Source organism: Eulemur rufifrons, chromosome 28, assembly GCF_041146395.1.
Source record: "Eulemur rufifrons isolate Redbay chromosome 28, OSU_ERuf_1, whole genome shotgun sequence".
NCBI classification, from domain to species: domain Eukaryota; kingdom Metazoa; phylum Chordata; class Mammalia; order Primates; family Lemuridae; genus Eulemur; species Eulemur rufifrons.
In genome coordinates, this window is record NC_091010.1 from 36892060 (window position 1) to 36911244 (window position 19185).

Genomic DNA, 19185 nt, shown 5'->3' on the forward strand with positions numbered 1-19185 from the left:
TCTGGGTTACCAACTCGACCTTGTCATTTGACAACAGAATGTGTCCACAGTCATAGAGACTCTCACAAAAAGACAGCTGCAATTTGCCATCCAAGGCTGTGAAGTAGAACCAAGCTATTGTTTCAGGAATCAGCAGTGAATAAACAACCTAGGAACTAACTTTAGTTTTCAGAGAGATCACTGCAAATGTGGGAAGACTTCTAGATGTGGGGTCCTAGGAATTAACATTTTGTCAGCCTGGCTATTGCAGCTTGTTTTCTCAGAACAGCTACCCATCCAGTCTAGGATTTGTGGCACTGTCTATATGTAGCACTTTTGAAAAGGAAAACTTGAGAAAAAGCCACAATCTTAAAACTTTATAGAAAATTCTTAATTACTTTATAGAAAGTAATCCTAAAACAATATCAATTGTCCATTTAATTTTATTCTGGGTACTGTTTCTTCCTTTTCCCCCAGATAAAATTCAGGACAAACTTTATAACTTTTTTGGTAACTTTCAGATAACAAAAGATCCTTTACTGAAAAATTAATATGTCTAGTCCAGTATAAGTCCAATAAAAACTTAAAACATCATTCACCTACAGCTAGTTCCCTTTTCCAAGTACATCAGGGTGGAGGGTGATTCTTTTCCGTTTTCTTGTTTTATGCTTTACTCTTCCTACACCAGTTTGCTCACTATGGTTTCTGACTCAGGGTTGAAGCAGACGAAGGGATAAAAGCAATGTAGTGAGGAAGGAAGTTTTTACTTGGCTACTGGCAATGAGCTCTCTGGGCCTGATAGACATTTAAAGATTATGGGATACTGGGTAGGATTCTCAGAGGCATCGTTATTTCTACTGCTGGGAGTGTCTCACCTGGCTGCACTTTTCTTGGCCTCAGCCTCCTCCTGCTGAGCTCTTTTTGACACTCTAAGCAGCCTTCTTGGAGGGGTTGGAAGACAATCATGAATTCCTACATGTGGCCAAACCCTAGTCCCCTAGAAACACTCACACATTTTTCTGACCTCGTAAAATCTGGAAGTACAGGTGACACAAAGCAACCACCTCTCCCTGCCAACATCAAAGCAGCAAGCTGACCCATTACTCATGTTTAGATATTTCAGCACCGAGTTACACCCCCTAGCCAAGTGTGTTCCCCAAACACAAAGGCAGGGAATACAGATCAACCTCTCTAAGTAGTTTCCTTGCTACTCTTCTCCCCACTTTAGAGGCACTTCCCAATTTCTCTCACAACACAACAGCAGTTGTGTAAATTCTAAAACTCTCAAACTCACCAATCTCTTTCCTAAGCTTGGGGTGTTGTGAGGGAGTGAAGAATGCAAAAACAGTTTCCTGCCACCTTCTCATTCTGCTTGGCACTCTAGTGACTTGGTTTTGTTCCTAAACCAGGGCCATACTTAACAATAACTTATTGCATATTTCAAAATAGCTAGGAGATTTAGAATGTTCCCAACAAAAAGAAATTATAAATGTATGAGGTGATGGATATCCCAGTTACCCTGATTAGACCATTATACATTATCTGCATGTATCAAAATATCACATGGATCCCATAAATATGTACAATTATTATGCATCAATTTAAAAAGTCCAATTCTACCTGGAAATCCCATTACAAATGAAATAGCATTCAGCTACTGAAAGTGATCATTTAAAAAATTCTGTTGCAGAAACAGAAAACTATAGCACATTAATACAGCTGTATAAAATGTTTGCAAATAAATTTTTTTAAGAAAGAGACTCAAACAATAATCTTACTCCATTGTAAGATCTACTGTTATTATTTAAGATCAATGCATGATAGAGGAAAAAAATACAATATGTTATAATTTACAATGATTTCATATAAAATACCCCTAAAATACATGGCCAATTTGCATGTTACTTTGATATGATATGTTTAATAACATTTGGGAAATGTTAATAAGGAGGATTTAAATCACAAGTTAATGGTAGTAATAACAAAAACAGCAAAATAAATTTATTTGGCATTTCTAACTGCTTTGTGTAGATTAATTCATTTACTCCTTCCTACAACACTAAGAGGTAGCTTATTTAATATCATGATCACCCCCAATTTTCTAATGGAGAAAACAAGGCACAAAGAGGTTAGCTAACTTGTAAGATTGATAGGCTAGGATTCTATTGTTATTGGCCTTAGAGAACTAAGAGTTGTTAAAATGTGATTATTAAGATTGTAATTTTACAGATTAGCATACCAGGGCATGCAAAAAATATTTTGTTGGAGCCTAAACTTTGTAACGTGATTCACTTTAAATAATATTTGTTAGCAGATATTCTGATACAATGACAATTATATCAGAACTTTTCCAGTAATATAGAAGCCTAATATTCCAAGAACTAGTTATCTAGACCTAAAGCCTCTAATCAAAATGTAAATACATATATAACACAATCATTTTGGAAGAATTGGAAAATCCCTCCTGATTTTGGCTGCAAAATGTGGACAATAACACAAGACTTCAAGTTAGAAGGTCTCTTATCTAACCTGGTCTCTACCACATATGAGTTGTATTATCCTGAACAAGTCCCTTAACCAGTCTCGGCCTTAATTTCCCAGAAGATCAACTAGGTCCCACCCAACTCTATTTGCCATGATTTTGTGATTCTGGTATCTTCTGAAGCTAGGCACTGGTCAGCAAATGGAGTATTTGGTTGAAAAAGTAGACCAACCATGTGTAGAGACACAGCCTTAAACTCTTTGTAAATTAGGGAAATTCCTTTAGTCCATAATACTTCAGTCTTCCTATTCTGGATTATAGGAAAGATTGTGATTATCCAAAAAAATATATAGAGAGAGAGAGACAGAGAAGGCAACATAAAATTTACTTTTTAAAAATTTTCTGTACAAAAAATGAAGACAAAGAAACACCTTAAAACAGTTCAGGAAGCAGACCCATAAAATGACAGTTTGGAATTTTATGGTGTTTGCTAAGTTAGTGTTTGAGGGATTTACTTTTGCTATATCTTTGAAACCTCTGATATTGAATGTTGAATACTTGCAAAACAAGAATTCAAAAAAAAAAAAAAAAACCACCAGCGAGTGACGAATTTGCACTCTCTTATCACTAGCAGGACAAATACAGCTGTCAAAAATAGAATTTTGTGAGTTACTTAATAACGTGAGCCAGGCTTTTATGTAGCAACTGATGCAATACCACATGCTTGTGATGGTTTGAAAATATGCTTTGTGATATCTTTTTAAAATAATAGGATATCTTTGACTATTGATGGCTGAAAATTTTATCAAAGTACTCCAGAGAATAAAAGAGACGTAATATAGTACCCCACATATAGTAGGCATTCAGTAAATATTATTGATAAAAATTGTATAATGTTGACAAGCTAAACTTTAAGCTTCATAATTGTATCATGCCATATGGAAATATTTTGGAAGGAAGTATGCTACAATGTTAACATGTAAACAGTCTTTATCTCTGGGTAATGAAATTACGTGTGGGGTTTTTCTTCCCCCCCTACTTTTTCACTCTTAACTGTTCTTCCCAGATTTCTAAAGCTAGCATGTATTTGAGAGTTAAAGGGAAAAAAATTCACGTTGTGATGAGCCTTTCCTCAAGAATGCATTGATGATGTGGGTCATAGACTCTGTGATGTATGATATACCTCCCACCTGAAATTTTCTCCTTAGAACCCATCTAAGAATCTAAGAAAATAGAGTCTAATAGATGAGTGTATTCAGAAAGCTTTCCACCCAGTGTGGCATCAGTTTACATCAATTTTAATTCCACTAAAACTCAAGGATGATTCTTCTTAAATATATATTTAGCTTAAGTAGTCCGAATATTTTTAAAAAGTAGGCTTTTTAAAGTGAAGTGAGAAGACTGCTTGAGCCCAGAAGTTCGAGACCAGTATGGGCAACCATAGCAAGACCCCATCTCCACAAAAAATAAAAAAAATAAAAATTAGCTGCATGCACTGGCGTTCACTTATGGTCATAGCTACTCTAGAGGCTAAGGCAGGAGGATCACTTGAGCCCAGGGGTTAGAGGTTGCTATGAGTTTTGATTGTGCCACTGCACTTCAGCCTGGGCAACAGAACGAGACCCTGTCTCAAAAAAAAAAAAAAAAAAGTAGGCTCAGGATACTTATATATTAATTTTAAATGATTTAAAATATGTTATGTATTAGCTTTGTTTATCCAATTATCCTATTGGTAATCTATTTTCTAAAAATCATTATGTCACAATTAGTTTTTATGAGGCATGATAGTTGCATTGCTTTCTTAAACCAGGGGCATTCTCCTGAATAAACATCAAGTGTTTGTTTTTGCTTTTCTGTTTTGTTTCCTTAGTCACTATTATTGAACGTAAAGTGTTAGTGCTGGGCCTTGGGATTATAGAAGTATAAAATGTGTACCTGGCCTAAAGTGCAGATAAAATGGATGGGATACAAATGAATGTATCCAAAATTAAAAATGACAATGTAAGACAACCTCAAATGAGCAAAACAGCTGTGGGTACCACAAAATATGAGGATTTTCTGTACAGATCCTTAAAATTGGCCATACTCTTTCACCAAAGGAATGAGTACAAATATTTAGACATAGGATGTTTATCATAGTGGAATTTATAATTTGTTAAAAATTAAACATATCCTTAATACCCAATAAAATATTAATGGCCAAATAAAATATGATCATCCATGTACTTCTAAATTATATGGTAATATAAAATGATAATTTCAAAGAATTTTCAAAGACATGAAGTTAAAAATCTGAAGTCTACATATAAGTTTCCAAATAACATTTTAAGAAATCATTTGCACACAATAAAGAATATTGGAAAATAACAAAGCGTAATCTCTAAGTGTAATTTTTTCTTGCTCGGTGCTCTTCTTTTCTAGACATTCTATATAAATATAGATTATTTTTATTATAAGGAAAAAATCTCATAAAGTAGAAAAAATTTCTAAGCATCATTCAACTAGGAATAAAAAAATTGGGAAAATTTCATGGAGGAAACTTCATTATTGAATCTGGATGACAGGTGCCTGAATTCATTAGGCTATTCTTTCTAATTCTTTATATATTTGAAATTTGCTTAATATTGATATATGGTTCAGCCCTTTTATTTTACAGTTAGAAAATAAGGCCCAGAGTTACACAATTATAAACCAGGGGTCAGCAAACCACGACCCATGAGCCAAATGTGGCACAGCTTGTTTTTGTAGCGATTGCAGGCTATGAATGGCTTTTACATTGTTAAAGCGTTGTTTTGTTTTTTTTTTAAAAAAAAAAAAAAGCCTAAAATATCAACTATTTGGCCTTTTTACAGAAAAGGTTTGCTGACCCCAATTCTAAGCCTTAATCTAGTACTCTATGTTAGAAACTAATCCATTTTAAGAAAATTCCCTACAACATAGAAAAGTGTTGCTTCTTTAAAAGGAGCAGGCGCATCCCTCCTTGTCTTAGCTGTTCGTGCCAACTCAAGCACTGAGCTCTCATTCACTCGCTTGTTGATTTCACAGAGACATGTGTCTGCCTTCATGAAAATTATTCTTGTAGGGAAGATAGAAAATAAGGAAGTAAAGAAATAAGCCAAATAATTACAGATCATGGTGAGTGCCAGGAATGTGACAAACCAGGATGTATGAAAGAGAATGGCAATGTCTTCTTCAGGGAAGATGGCACTGAAGCTGAGACTTACAGGATGAGAGCAAACACCTTGAATGGAGCCAAGGAGAAATCAGAATCTGTGGCAGAGAGGCCCACACAGGCAGTACTCTTTAAACAAAATATTTGTAAAATGCAGAACACCTTTGGGCAGTGAAGATATTAATGTGTTTTAATCTCAAATATCTAATAAGATTATAGCAGATACATAAGTAAGCAGGATTCACCCTTCCCTTCCTCTATTAATCAGCCATGAACCTGGTGTCCTAGGAACAATCTCCCTCAAACCAGGAGCAGAGTCTTTAATTCCCACCCCTCACACTTTGCTTTCTATGAACACTCTTTTATGGAGTTTCAATGCAGCCATATGTCTGGATTCTAATTTGTTCAAGTCTTCAACAAATATGTGCAAGCCATAAGGTACCAAGGATGGTGCTAGATCAACATAAGTCTCATTAGGATACTGTTCCTGTGCTAAGGGTGTCCCAAAGTAAGTTCACTCCTCATCTCTCTGGTTTCAGATAACATGCTTTGGTCATTTTAATTAGGTATTTCTCAATTTACTTTTTTTCCTAAAAATAATATGATAAAAACAAGTAGATTTAGGGCCCCAGGTTTACTAATTGGCATCATCTAAACTGGCTTAGAGAAAAGCAGATGGAAAAACACCATCCCATTGACAGTCTTATCTAACCACTGCACAAAAATTCGAGGGACAGAAATAGGAATTTGACTTCATGGTAAAATATAGCTCCTGGGTCCTGTTTTTCCTTCTATTGCCTGTTTTCACCACCTGCTCACATCCCTGCTACCCAAGGACTTAGGTCATTCACCAAGAGCATGGATACTAATTCTTTAAATAGGCAGCAATAAGCATGAGAACAGGATGGGACCAGTAGATCATCACGGGCACGTGCTTCCCTAAGCTTATCACCCCAGCCACCCACAGGCCAGCTTTATTTTAAAGCACAAAAGAAGCCCTGCTTCTACCAGCCAGAGATGCCATAGCATGGTGTGAAAGACTCCAAATGAAGGAGCAGTTCTGTGAATCCCTTTATGAGGGTGTGTGTGCCCAACATCTGTGGGAGTTTCATCAGCCCAAGAAACAGAAATGTGTTCCAGAAGCTATTTTCAAATAGCAATGAATTTCTTCTCAAATAGCCCAACAGAGAGTAAGCTATACCTGAGGTCTTCAATATAAGATTCTAAATATTTGCAAACTATGCATTGTGGTGCTTACTTTTAAACTAGAAGCACAGAGGGTTTCTATTTTATCAGCTTAAAAATTGGTGTGAACTTCATGACCCAAATATGCAAAAGCATGAACAGGTCTTTTTGGACTTTGGACTCTGCTTGCAGGCAACTTCATGATCTTTTTTTTAAGCACTCCCTGTTGTTAGTACTGATTGGCAACCAAAAATAAGTGACTCATCTTTAGAACCCAAAAGTTTACCGTTATGAAATACAAAAGCTTTCAAACATAGCTAGGCAAAGAGGACATTAGAGATGACAGAGCTGTGTAATCATGAATTTATATTGGACTTCAGCAGCCATCTTCTTTTATGACATTGTTTCAGAGGTGCTAAACAGGGAACTGAGATGATGTGAGATGTTACATTGCCACAGCATTTAAATGATATTGAAACTCATAGTGAGAGAATTATTCCATTTTCAATTCTCTTGCAGCCTTTCTGATGAGGAAAGTTAGTCATTGGAAGTATGTCTTAAACACCTTTCTAGGCCCTGTTAATCTTTTTAAGTCCTGAGAGCAGGACTAGAGCCCAAAGCTTTTAGTAGACAACAATGTCTAGCTGGTTTGTCATGATTTCCCTCTTTTATAATTGTTTTAATAATTACCTTCTATTTGTCAGAAATTGGAGCGATATTCCACTCCTAAGAGCAATATATATTTTGTGTTTTGTACAAGTTTCTTTAAGTAACAAATGAATCAATGCAAAGAAAGTCATTCAGTAATTACTAGAGTAAGTGTCAAGTGGATATGCAGTTGGAGATACTGTGATTTTTAAAATTCTAACATTCCCTTTAAGACTCCTATTGACTAACTCACAAAACATCGTATGAACATTTTTCCACATTTAAACATGGTGCCAAAGTCAGCCTCCCTTTCACAAGCATCCTAATACCCCCAAGGGACTATTGCAATCACCTAGCCAACCCCACTCCTTTATAGATGAAGAAATTGAAATCAGAAAAGATTTAGTGCCTTGCCAAGTCCCTCAGCTTGTCAGAAATTAAAATTCATGAGGGTATGGTAGGAGAATAATGATTGTATAAAATTCTTTACATGCCAAAAACCAAGTGCATTAGATGAGATTAACCTTGGCATATGTTGAACTGGGAAAAGATAGGAGAGCTATTCCCCAAACCAAATGTTCTTTAACATGTCTTTATCTGCACATTGGAAGTTTTGCATAACTTAATCAGATCTCCAGCTGCTACAATATTAGTTAATTCAAAAAGGCAAATCGTATCTACAAGTAAATAAAAAGTTAGAAAGGCCTATTGAATAAACTACACATTCTAAAAGGATAAAAGCCCAAAAGGGATTATGGAATCAGGTTCCTGTAGATTGAAGCAGTGTGTCAAGACACGTGCCCAGAGCAAGAAGTGAGCATGAATGTGGCAATTCCTGGCCTCAACAAAAAGGAAATACAGGCTTTGCAGTTGATCATTATGCGAACTTTGCTGTAAAATGTAAACAGAAAGTCTTAGAAATGAGTTGCCATTTTATTCTCTCTTTTATATAGAAAAACACACACTAAAAAAATGTTTTCTGATTTCTAATTTTATCTGTTCTTGAATTTAATATTCTTATGAATGGCAAAAAACTTACTTTGTAAAAAGCTTTACAAAACATATTTTTAAAAGCCTGTTTGCCTTTGAATGCTTCAAGTATTGAGATAGTGAATTTCTAAGGGGTAGTTTGCAACACATAATCTTCAAAGGTAAAGGGAAATTATTAAACAATATTATTAAATGCATAAATTTAATAACAAATTGCTTCTGCTTCCATAACTAGTAAAAATTACGATTGTTTTCCCAGAAAATAGACCTTCAATAGTTTTAGCCTTCCAAAGTGAAACAAGAACATGATTCATAATTTGCTAATAGTTGTTTCCACAGAAGAATATCATACATTTTTAAAAAATCAAATGTGAGGGCTTTGTGGAAAATGAAATACATAAATTTTCAAGAGCCCAAAGCCATTTGCATCTTTCTTCATGATTTTTGCCATAGACATATGCCACCAATAATATTATTTATTTAGAATTCATTAAATCAACTATTTCTACTTAAGTAAACTTTTTCTCACTTATATAAGTGAAAATGCACAGGTTTTATGTGATAATTATATTTTTTCTAATGTACTTTAAACTAAATGCATAATTATTAAAATAAGAAACACTGGCCTATAAACTTCCTAATATCATTGTGAGAAACACTAGGTTGTATGACAAAGCTAAATTAATATTTGAGTATTATGTTCATGCCCTAGGTTTTCCTATCTTTGTTTCTAACTGTAATTCTACATTTCCACAAATTTCAACAACTTATTTAGTCTTTATGTCACAATTGTTATTACTCTTTCTATTGTAGGAGAATAATATTTGGCATTCATACTGCATATGCCTTGCAAGAATTGTAGAGAATAGCTAATAAGGATAATGCTAATCTCCAGGGTATAGTAAGTTAAATAAATTCTGCTTTCTAAAAGTTTCCAGTCTAAAAACAGATTTTACCAACATGAAGTCACTGATCTTAACAAGATTTGAAGGAGAACAAACTACACAAAATGGATCATTATCTTTTGTACAATGAATTAACAAAATTAATATTTCCTGTAACACTGTCTGTTGTCCTCAGGCAACAAAAACTTTGTATGAATATCAAAATCACATGTAAGAGAGTCCTTCTGGCACATCTTATTTAAGTCCCCTTAGACTTGCCTTAAACTCTATCACATAGTGAGGGATTGGTATATAGGTGAAATGAAATAAAAATAATATATAATAAATATTTTTATTCAATCTCACAGATCACCAATTGGGAAAATACAGTATAGACTCATGAACCACAATAGACATAGTCCAGAGATACATTCTCAGTGCATTGCTATCAACCCTTAGAACTGTCCACAAGAACTATGACCCCAGAACCACTGTTCTGGGTATGGTCCTAGGGACTGAAGGCTCTAAATGCCACCAAGCCTGGGTAGATTGGCCAGGACCTGAGGGGACAGGAGTGGGAATACAACCCCAGTCAATTGGAAAATGGATAGGAGAACATCTGAAAACAGTTTATTTAGGAAAAGTACACAGTTTCTTCCCTCTTGGAGAGGGGAAAAAAACAAAAAGCCAAAGAGAACCACAAAGATGATTACAAATTTGTAATACAAAATTTTCAAAGAGCAGTTAAAGAAATTGAAATTACTACTCAGGAAAAAACAAACTGAATAAAGGTTGATTAATCAATGTCCTTCCATTTTATAAATGAGCTTCTTTACGGAAAACCACCCCCATCTGGTCTCTATAATTGGTGAAGCTGAGCCGGAAAGCAGGTAGAACATACAACATGAGGAATTAAGCCTGAGAAGAAAAATCATCACAACTTTGGAATACTATATATGCCATAAAGTTCACCAAATCAAGAATCATAGGTCTTTATTTTAGTGTTTTCTGTGACTTTAGGCAAGTCATTAGCTATCTCTGAACCCAGTTTCCTCATCTTGAAAGCAAGTACATTGTGTTAATATAAAAACCAAGAGAAATACTGTCATAACAACAAGCATAGACTTAGGATCCAAATTGTGTCTCTGTTGCTTACTGCTTGTACCAATTTGAACACAGTCTATTCCTTGGGTTTCTCATCTATAAAATGAAGGTAACAGCAGTATCATTTTCATAAGTTTGTTGAGAACATTAAATGAGTTAATATACGTAAAAGACTTAGCACAATGCCTAACTCAATTGAGGTCACCTGCTTTTGCTGCCATTCCTATTAAGAGCAAATAACAGAAGCTAAAACTCTTTTCTGCTTTATTACCTAATAAAGCAGAAAAGAGTTTATTAAAAGGGTACAAGGGGTGTTGGTTCACATAAATTTTGGATTTGGAGAATCAGATCCAAAACCCCAAACTACATCACATCTTTGTCATGTTAAGAAAATGTATCTATCATCGTGGACAATGAACATTAAAGTTTGCACCTTTGTGATTTCTGCATCAGCACTCAATTTTACTTTACTGTAACCATGACCGTCCCAGCTGCAAGGAAAGCTGGCAAAGCATGTATCCAGCATTGTTCAGTCCTATAGAAGGCAGTTTTGCCCAGATTCCCCAGGTGTATAATATGTTCAGATGCTCAGTGGCCATAATGAACTCAGTTCATTCAACCTCCATGCTAAGCCTTATTGCTTAGAATAATTTATGGAAGAAGGTGGTATGGTTTTCATCCAAGGTCAAGAGGGTAGACACAATCTCTTAAAGATTTTATGGCTCATGAGGAACTTGAAATATCTGTAACAGGTATTTACAAATATCCTTCAGTTACTGGATAGGCTCAGCATCCAATATTTACATTAAAGCCACTGCATTAGAATTGTGTCCTCAATTTTTAATTTACAAAGTTGGAGGTTTTCCACCTATTTATATGTGACTAGAAAGAGATAACAGTTTTCCAAGTCTTTGATTGGAAAAATAAAAGTTCACAGAGTTTAATGAGCATTCTCTCTTGAAAAACTAAAATCTATGTTCTTTTACCGTGAACTATTAATACATTTGTGCTGCCAGGGAGAATGCATCCCATGAGAAGGACATTAGCCAGAAGGGAAAAAAGCAGTTACAACTGGGCTTTATCTATTTTAAACTCCTCAACTATAAAAATAGTGCCCAAAATACCAGCAAACTAGAGCCCAACTGTCCTTTCTGAGTAATGGACAGCTATTCTAACCCCATGACTAATGCCCACGGCCTGTCTTAAATTGGTCTGGACTTCCACCACTGCTGCATTCCAAGCCCGGTGGGTGGTTCACAGAGCCAGTCTCTCCTACTGCGTGAACTTCAGGGCATCTCTGAACCACTCAGACTCTGAGCAGTCTCCAAAAAAATATTCTTGGAGAATTTTTTTCAAGTGTTTTTAGAAACCACAAAAAGACAATAAGCTTTCCTGCCCAATCATTTCAGATCATAAGCAGATGAATACTCCTATACACACGATATGTGCAAAGTAGTTGGGTGACATTTTTAACAATTATGCCAATCAAAAAAGTTGAAGAGAAAATTAAAAAAGGTCTTTCTTCTGGTTGCCTATTTATTTTCTTATCAGACAAAGCTTGTCAAGTCAGAAATTCTGGAATAGCCACTTTACTATTATGGGAAAAAGTTTGGTTTCCTCAATCTGAAGGGTAAAAATGCTACCAAATTTGTACTAAATTTATTCCAGCAATCTATTCGATGTTATAGACATCAAAGATATACAGAAATGGGCTCAGAGGAGTCCTCACCACCCAGTTGATGGATAGAGTTAGCCTAGCGAGAAAGATGGTAGTTTGGCAATATCTACAGGTTGAGTATCTTTTATGTGAAATTCTTGGGACCAGAAGTGCTTTGGATTTTAGATTTTTTCAGATTTGGGAATATCTGCATACATATGTAAGACAATTTAGGGATGGGACCCAAAACATGAAATTCATTTATGTTTCATATACACCTTTACACGTAGCCTGACGGTAATTTTATAGTTTTGATAATTTTGTGTACCCATAATATGAGGCCAGGTGTGAAATTTTCCACTTATGGTGTCATGGCAGTGCTCAAATTTCAGATTTTGGAGCATTTTGAATTTTTGGATTAGGGATGCTCAATCTATAGTAATGTATCTCTCTGTAAGCAATAGATGTGAGATATGTTCTTCCAAATAGTTTGTGTAATAAAATGATTGGAAATTGAAAAAGATTCTAAATGCAGTAGGGAGTTTGCCATTTAATGGCATAATACATTTTTTCATAAATAAGAAGTATTTTAATGTATGTGTCTGTTTTAAGTGACCAGGATTTCATATGTCGAATCAGCAAAATGTAGAGATTAAGCTGATGAATTCTGGAGCCTTATTGCCTGGGCTCAAATCTTGGCTTCTTCACTTCCCAACCACGTGACCTTGGCAAGTTATTTAATCTCTCTGGGCCTCAGTATCTTCTGTAAAATGGGATAATAACAGTCTTTAACCCACGATGTTGTTGTAAGAATTAAAACAGTATCTGACATGTAGTAAGTGCTATAGAAGCATTTCTTATAAATAAATAAAACCTTTAATATCTCTGAAAATATCAATTTTACATTTTTTTAGGAAATTCTTGGCTGAGATAGAGTCTACTGAATTCTTAAGATTTTTTTGATTTTTTTTCCTATAAGTATAAAACATTTCATTTCTCAGATTTCTGAGTGATACCAAAGTTTTGTTACTGGACAAATCCTGTAAGAATATTAGACTAAGAAAAAAATACATGAGAACTCTATATAGGCAAAAATTTAAATACTCAGTAAGATTAAAAATACTCAGTTGTTTGAAGCAAAAAAGTAATACAGGCAAACTAGAAGACTCATATACACCTGTTTTATCATTATTATTTAAAGAAACATGATATGAATTATTAAGAATAATAAAAGTGATCATGATCACAGACATCAATTAAATACTGTGATTCAAGGAACCTTTATGCTAACATTTATAAAATAATTAAGACTCAAGTTGATGTATAGAAAGATTTAACAGGGATACTACAAGCTTCTTTGATTTTAAACAGCAAACAACTATCATGCAAAAGTGTCTTTAAACAACTAAACAACCATTTTTTTAAAATATACATAGGAAAACATTTGGAAAGGCAGATACGCTTAACAGTAACTACATCTAAGGATGGGTAGGGTGATACATTGGGGAATTTTTCTTTTTACTTTCTATTTCACTATTTTTTTCCCAACAACATGTATCATTTTATAGCATAAAACTTAAAATATTAGTTATAGAAATTAGTAATTAATACTGACACTTGGTCCATTTTTATCTCCAAAAATACTAATGAAATGTAATGACAAAGAACTGTGTCTAAGTGAAAAGTAATTTGCCTACTTTTCCCCAACAAATGAACTATTTCAGATCAATAGTGGTGTATAGGCCCATACTTCACTTTGGGGCCCCTGAAGTTATTTTCAGGTTTTAATCACTAGAAATACAAAAACAGCACTGCAGAGAAACAATAATGCTACTCCTTCCCGAAAAGGTCATTTGTTAGGACAAAGGGAAAAAAACAAGTTAATCTTATTTGGACTGAGAACATTATTATTCCCCATATAAAGATTCAGTGTCAGTAAACTCTTATCATCATCTATCCCATCAGCTTTGGAAATAGATTTAAGTCCCTCTCTAGCTATCCCCAAAATTAGCCAGTTCACTCCTCCAAATGTTAATCTTCGTATGTTCTTATTTAGGGGTCACATTGCCTTGCTTGGCATATGAAGCCACTGAAATCCAGGAAGGCAAGAAGGGAATTAATAACTATTGAAGACACAGCACATGTCAAAAGCCTTGCATATCTGATATGTCTCCTATAATCAAAAGCTGATATTACTCCCACTTTGCATATGACACAACTGAAGTTCTGAGAAGTCATCTGCCCCAGGTCCCACAGCTAATGAGCAATAGAGCCAAGAAGTCTGGCTCCAAGACACTTCCCACCACACGGCACAGCCCTCAACATTAAATCAGAGATCCAGATTTAAATTGTAGTCAGATCCTTTGATGATCAGGCTTTGGTGAGTTTATATGACAACAACAACAAAAAAATAACTCCTTAATTTGTTAAGAAGGTAGATCTCCTAACTGTTCTTATCACAATAAAATAAAATTAAAATAAATAATAACCGCTTATATTTGCCCAGCACTATACAAATTTTAACAATGCTTATCTCAAGTTGCTGATGCACATGTGGAGCACGATATTGTAATCCACATAAAACAGACTTTACTTTTTCTCCTCTAACCAGCCAGCTATTATTATTTGTCAATGATAAATATGTTCCTCATCGTGAAATAATTTTGAAAAATAATAAAACTTATTTTATCATTTTCTTCTCTTCCTCATACCTGCCCTGGATTTGCAGGAAAATGGACAAAGAAAATATGGTGGCCCACCACCTGGTTGGGATGCTGCACCCCCAGAAAGGGGCTGTGAAATTTTTATTGGAAAACTTCCCCGAGACCTTTTTGAGGATGAACTTATACCCTTATGTGAAAAAGTGAGTCCAAATTTAACATTTAATTTTTCTTATCTTTCAAGGGAAAAATACTATTCTCTTCATTGTACTCTCACTCATCTTGGTCAACAATGATTTCTCTTCCAATTGCCATTTCTCAATCATGGACAAAGTTAAAACCTTCCTACCTATTAGTGATTGTCCCTTTATTATCACTGCCTTGACCCAGCTCTTTTTCCTGTGACAGCCTGAACTACAATTGCTAATGACTGTAAGATCTATACCTCGTTCCCTAATCTCTCCACTGGCAGCCATCTCACTGCAAACTCAGTGTATCTATCTACCTACAATCACTCTACAACAACCTGCCTAAAATTGGCTATTGCTCCAACTTGACATTTTAATATGGATTTATAAAAGTACAAAATTGTCATAGTAAAAGAATGTGTATGTTTATCATGGCTCAAACATGTGCTTATATATCTCTATCTGGAATGAAATTTTCTTCTGCAAGCCTGAATTTCTTGTCTACCTTAATGCATCAATAAGATTAAGAATATGGTTTCTCAATGCCATTATATACTTACTAAGGAATAAATTCCTTCAGTTTTAATTCAAATTAAGGTGTTTTTTTGTTTGTTTGTTTTTGTTTTTACCAAATCCAAATTAAAGGGAGAATACAAAATTAAAATTTTCAATAATTTACCAACTGGTTTTTAGCAACAAGCACATTCCTAAAAAATTTAGTAAATATTAGAATTTAGTTCTTTCCTAAATGCCAAAATCAATTATGTGTGTGTGATATATAACTCAGTCTTAGATTCAAAAACATCTGATTTTATACATATAATGCCATCTGGCACGTGGACAAAATTATGAGTACTTCTGTAAGAATCTTAAATACTGAACATAAAATTGAGCATCAAGAAACACCTGAAACACAGAGATGAAAACATGCTCAAACTCTTTCCCAATGAGCCCAGAAGAAATAGGTATCCACCACTGAACACCTTGGGGTGAGGTGGGGCTGAGCTGAGGAGCAACCAGCCACTAAGGTAATGGCATATGCTTAATGACACTTCTCCCCAGACAGGCCCATGGAGTCGATCTGAGCAATCCTTCTACAGCAGCCAGCAACAGTACATTGCTAAGTCTGTGTTGCTGCAGAACAGGTAGGGTGGCGGCAGGGAGTACTGTATGGGCAAGCAGAGTCGCTGTAGCCAGGGGGATAGAGTGAGTGCTCTCCTACTGTGCAGGTCCTGGCCCTGTGCCAGTTGTATTAAGACTGGCATTGACCTTCAGCCTTCAGGTCGAGAAAATGACAAGGCTCCTCAGATCATCCTCTGAAACATATCTGTGTTCATTTTGATGTCATGGCAGGGGAAAAGAAAGCTAAGAAGTCAGTTTAGCAACATTCCAAATGAGAATTCCTGGTTTTTGTTTTAAACATCAGTGATAGAGTAGGACCAAGTAGTGATCAAACTATGGAGACTTCAGAGGCCAAGGTAGAGGGCATGGACTAATCTATCAAAAAAATTGTACTTACAATGACAAATGTGGTTTCGGGTCCCTGAGACATGGCATAAATCTCTAGATAATTATGTGATGAAAGGTCATTTACTATGTCAAAAACATATTCTGTTAACTCAAGTTGAAATGTCACTTGTACAGATTTTCCTTATTTAACTTGATTTTTCCCATGAGTCAAATAACTGATCTGAACCCAGCATGAAAGTATGCAAACCATTCCACATGGGATGCAAATGCCAAATAGTGCTGGCAAGAGGCAGACTTCAGAAAACGTTGTGTGTCTGTGTGTGGGTGTGCATGTGCATGTTCATTTAGAAGTACAAATGTGAATTTTCTATTTCTATTACTTACAGATCGGTAAAATTTATGAAATGAGAATGATGATGGATTTTAATGGCAACAATAGAGGATATGCATTTGTAACATTCTCAAATAAACTGGAAGCCAAGAATGCAATCAAGCAACTTAATAATTACGAAATTAGGTAAGACTTACCTCTTCTAAGTGAATCAAACAATGCACCTGTATCTCTTTTTCTTTCAAGTTTATCTAAATAGTATATGTAAAAAATAGCCAAACCAGAAATAAAACAGGTTCATTCTTTTTCTTGGTAAAAATAAATTTGATTGGATATTTGTTTAATATCAATACTATATGAGGTGCCGAACTAAGTTCTGTGAAATGTTCAAAGAAACAAAATTCATTAATTTATCTACTTCATAAATATGTGCTGGGTACTGTTCAAAATATTGGAAATTTAACAAGGTACAATTGTCTGTCCTCATAGTAAACAAATATATTAGATTATTTAATAGTATGAAAAAATTAATGCAAAGATGGGATAAAGTTGTGTGAGGAAGTGACTACTCTAACTTGGTGTATTTCAGAAAATACCCTCTGGGAAAGTGATATTTGATCTGAGACTTGAATGAAAAGAGCCAGCCCTGACGGTCAGGCCTGGGAAAGGTTATTTCTGGAAAAGAGAGAACACAAAGTGCAAAGTTCCCTAAATGAGAACAAGCTGGATATGTTTGAGGGAAAGAAAGCCCATGAGAGAGAGGAGGATTGAAAGCAACACAATCGGAGAGCCTTGTACTCTGAGATGAAGAATTTGAATTTTATTCCAATAAAAAGGGGAAATTGTAGGAGTTTTTATTAGATTTTCTGTTTTTAAAACATGACTCTGGCTGTTGGATGGAGAATGGACCATAGCAGAATGAGGACTGAAAAAGGAGAGCCAGATAGAAGGCTCTGGAGTGGTCTAGATCTAGGTAAGAGGTGTTGATTGTTGGACGAGGGACTTAGTGGTGAAGGTAGTTAAAAAAGGGTCAGATCTAGGATATATTTTGAAGATTGAAAAGAAAAGACCGGCTAGCTGTTGGATTTAGAGTGTGAGAGAATTCAGAATTCAGGGAGGAAACCTAGGATTTTGGTCAAAGTATGTGTGGATATGGTAATGCCATTGATATGGAAAAGACTGGAGGAAGAGCAGAAAATACATGAACAGCTCTGTTTGGGGTGCACTACATTTGAGATGCATACTGGACATCTCAGGGGAGCTGCTGAGGAGGTGACTGTCTACGTGACAGTGGAGGCAGGAGAGGAGTCACAGTTGGAATATAACTTGCGGGTCAGCCAAACATAGATAGCACTTAAAACAACAGGACTAGAGGAGGGTTCTAGGACATAATTGACACCGTGCAACTAATAACTGTTTTTTTTACAAACTGGAAATAGGGGGTGAGTGCAGTGGCTCACACCTGTAACCCTAGCACTTTGGGAGGCCAAGGCAGGAGGGTCACTTGAGGCCAGGAAGTTGAGACCAGCCTGGCAACATAGCAAGATTCCAACTCTACAAAAAAAATTTTTTAAAGAGTTAGCCAGGCGTGGTGGTGTGAGCCTGTAGTCCCAACTATTCAAGAAGCTTAGGAGAGAGGATCACTTGAGCCCAGGAGTTCAAGGTTACAGTGAGCTATGATCATGCCATTGCACTACAGCCTGGGTGACGGAACATGACTTCGTCTCTAAAAAAAAAAAGATAAATAAGTAAACTGGAAATAGGGCTAACTTTATTAAATTGTCTGAGTTCTAAAACCTTCATTTGGTGAGAGAACCGTCACAAATCCTTTCGTAGGAGAAGCTCTGAGCCACGTGGGAGGAAGATTAATGTCACAGCTAAAAAGCAATAGCTTTAGGGTCAGCTAGGCTTCACTTGAGTGCCAGCAAGTAACTTAACCTCTCTGAGCCTCCATTTCCTCATCTATAAAATGGGGATAATATCTATTTCATAGGTTTTATTGTGAAGATACTATAAGGACTTTTAAATGCTTAGCCCCATGTTTGGAATACAGTATTAAGTCAATAAATGATAGAATTATTATATACTAGCACAGTTCATCAATTCTAGATGTAGTTTTTGACATCTATTTCCTTTCTGAAATAAAGGCAAACCTTAAAAGTAATGGGATCTTAAATTTGATGAATGTAGAAAGAGAAGAATTCCCACTATTATTTTTCTCCCACTTTCTATAGGCCCAGAATAAGCCATACATTATCCTTATAATTGTGCAAATCAAGCAACTACTGGGTCATTTTTCTTAAACTCCTTAGCCACAGGAACATCAGTTGGATTTGATGACTACTAGTTCGGCCTACTCATTCATTGCCAAGGTTGGATTCTGGAACCAAGTCTTAGAGAAAATATAAGGATGCTCCCTTCCCACACATGCCTCC

General features: G+C 35.5%; 1 protein-coding gene across 2 annotated transcripts in view; it reads left to right on the plus strand.

Annotated features, from left to right (window-relative positions):
- The window catches only part of A1CF (APOBEC1 complementation factor), a 74014-nt gene that overhangs the window by 24951 nt on the left and 29878 nt on the right, over positions 1-19185 (plus strand). For both annotated transcript variants that reach the window (XM_069460712.1, XM_069460713.1), the window contains exons 3-4: positions 14830-14964; positions 16806-16936. In XM_069460712.1, the coding sequence (XP_069316813.1) occupies positions 14830-14964; positions 16806-16936 (266 nt within the window). The remainder of the gene's footprint in view (positions 1-14829; positions 14965-16805; positions 16937-19185) is intronic.